The following is a 2,869-nucleotide window of genomic DNA, read 5'->3' as shown; positions in this document are numbered from 1 at the left end:
CAGGTTCTCGTTGTTAAAGCCAAACTAGGCACGGTCGATAGCAGAGAAACAGTCAAGACAGAAAGATAATAATGATAGAGGTAGAGTAAGGGAGAGAAGTGGGAAACTGAATCAGAAGGTGTGAGTGAAGAACCATCACCATGAATGGTTAAAATGGTTACCAGGAAGAGTCGAGAGGATACGTGGTCCTCGCACATATTTGGTCAAGTTGTTTGATTGTGGACAGGTTAGGTTTGCTCACATTGGTCATATTTTACCCACAGATGTGGAAGGAGTTGAACGTTGGAAGGATTCGATTATTCGTGATGAGTCAGATAGTCTTGTTACAAGTAGAGTAGCAGTAGCAAATCCTACATCAGATATACTATAAACAAGTCCAAGAGAGAGCCAGAATTTAAGTCTGAGGCCGAGTCAGGCAGACAGACAGTCGGAAATTGTAGAGAGTTCAAAGGTTGCCCTTCGAGAAAAACTTTCCTCAGGATCAGCCTGGAATGAGTCGAAGGTCGATACTAAGTTTGGAAAGTTCGGTTCGAGAGTGAAGGTAACCCCTTCAAAAGAGAAAAGCACTGGTTAAGTTGGATCTGTAGATATGGCAAAATAAGTCCATATCTTTTGTTGTGTATAAGAACATAAGAAATAGGGGCAGAAGTAGGCCATAGGCCCCCTCGAGCCTGCTCCACCATTCAAAAGATCATGGACTCTGGTCCGCTCCCCATGTCACACCTCATCATTTAAGAAACTGTCTATTTCTGTCTTAAATTTATTCAATGTCCCGGCTTCCACAGCTCTCTGAGGCAGCGAATTCCACAGATTCACAACCCTCTGAGAGAAGAAATTCCTCCTCATCTCAGTTTTAAATGGGCGGCTCCTTATTCTAAGATCATGCCCCCTAGTTCTAGTCTTCCCCCATCAGTGGAAACATCCTCTCTGCATCCACCTTGTCAAGCCCCCTCATAATCTGATACGTTTCGATAAGATCACCTCTCATTCTTCTGAATTCCAATGAGTAGAGGCCCAACCTCCTCAACCTTTCCTCATAAGTCAACCCCCTCATCCCCGGAATCAACTGAGTGAACCTTCTCTGAACTGCCTCCAAAGCAAGTATATCCTTTCGTAAATACGGAGACCAAAACTGCACGCAGTACTCCAGGTGTGGCCTCACCAATACCCTGTATAACTGTAGCAAGACTTCCCTGCTTTTATACTCCATCCCCTTTGCAATAAAGGCCAAGATACCATTGGCCTTCCTGATCACTTGCTGTACCTGCATACTAACCTTTTGTGTTTCATGCACAAGTAACCCCCAGGTCCCGCTGTACTGCGGCACTTTGCAATCTTTCTCCATTTAAATAATAACTTGCTCTTTGAGTTTTTTTTTCCTGCCAAAGTGCATGACCTCACACTTTCCAACACTATAATTACTTCTTCATTAAGGAGGGAGAAGTGTAATATAGAGCTCCATCTAGTGGACTGCTGTGGTAATGCAACGAATGCTGCATATAATGAAGAAGTCAGTTCAGGTTCCTGAAGTTAACAGACATCTTTTTTAGTCTGTGTGTTTGTGAGGGCTTAAGAATATATCATCGTCACGTGCCTGGGTGAGCGGATGTGCCTTTTGTTGTTTGAACACGCAGGGAAACGATGGATGGTGAGTTACCCGCCCAGCGTCAGCGGCTTGGTGGGGTCGTGCGTGGTGATCCCATGTTCGTTCGGCTACCCCGGGGACAGGGACCCTGAACACCAGATCACCGGGATCTGGTACCGGGACCAGAAGGTGCGGGGGACACAGGTCTACCACTCGGACCCCAGTCAGACCGTCAGCCGCGAGTACGCCGGCAGGACCGAGATTGTGGGGGACCTCGGCCGGGGCAACTGCACCTACAAGATCCGCCGCTTGCGAGCCACAGACCAGACCAAGTATTTCTTTCGATTCGAGGTCACGGGGGTGAACGATTGGACGGACGGCAAGGGCGTGGTCGTCAATGTCGCGGGTAAGTGCGCGCTCCCTCGGAACCGCCCCTCCGACAGTGCGGCGCTCCCTCAGTACCGCCCCTCCGACAGTGCGGCGCTCCCTCAGTACCGCCCCTCCGACAGTGCGGCGCTCCCTCAGTACTGCCCCTCCGACAGTGCGGCGCTCCCTCAGTACTGCCCCTCCGACAGTGTGGCGCTCCCTCAGTACTGCCCCTCCGACAGTGCGGCGCTCCCTCAGTACTGCCCCTCCGACAGTGCGGCGCTCCCTCAGTACTGCCCCTCCGACAGTGCGGCGCTCCCTCAGTACTGCCCCTCCGACAGTGCGGCGCTCCCTCAGTACTGCCCCTCCGACAGTGCGGCGCTCCCTCAGTACTGCCCCTCCGACAGCGCGGAGCTCCCTCAGTACTGCCCCTCCGACAGTGCGGAGCTCCCTCAGTACCGCCCCTCCGACAGTGCGGCACTCCCTCAGTACTGCCCCTCCGACAGCGCGGAGCTCCCTCAGTACTGCCCCTCCGACAGCGCGGAGCTCCCTCAGTACTGCCCCTCCGACAGTGCGGCGCTCCCTCAGTACTGCCCCTCCGACAGCGCGGAGCTCCCTCAGTACTGCCCCTCCGACAGCGCGGAGCTCCCTCAGTACTGCCCCTCTGACTAGAACGGTGCACCATGCTCCAAGTGTGGTCTGTTAAAGACGCTATGTGAATTCAATGTTTTGTTGTTGGTTGTAGAGCACCTGGAGAGCCCCAGGATCGAGGCGATGACCGAGGTGATGGAGTTGCAGATGGTGACAGCCACTTGCTCGACCCGCTACTCGTGCCCCGATCAGCCCACCCTGCTGCGGTGGCTGGAGACCAACATCTCCCAGGGCTGGTCCCTGGAGGCCTGGAGCGGCCCCGACAGG

General features: G+C 53.2%; 1 protein-coding gene across 1 annotated transcript; it reads left to right on the top strand.

The window, feature by feature from the left end:
• Positions 1-1,645: 1,645 nt before the first annotated feature.
• LOC139240372 (sialoadhesin-like) lies at positions 1,646-2,866 on the top strand (the record flags this gene model as incomplete). The annotated part of the gene is made up of 2 exons (XM_070868843.1): positions 1,646-1,991; positions 2,697-2,866. Coding segments are annotated over exons 1-2 (516 nt in total), but the record flags the coding sequence as incomplete, so codon positions are not given.
• Between the last annotated feature and the right edge of the window lie 3 nt (positions 2,867-2,869).

Source organism: Pristiophorus japonicus, chromosome 31, assembly GCF_044704955.1.
Source record: "Pristiophorus japonicus isolate sPriJap1 chromosome 31, sPriJap1.hap1, whole genome shotgun sequence".
NCBI lineage: Eukaryota > Metazoa > Chordata > Chondrichthyes > Pristiophoridae > Pristiophorus > Pristiophorus japonicus.
This window is presented reverse-complemented; position numbering and strand designations above follow the sequence as displayed.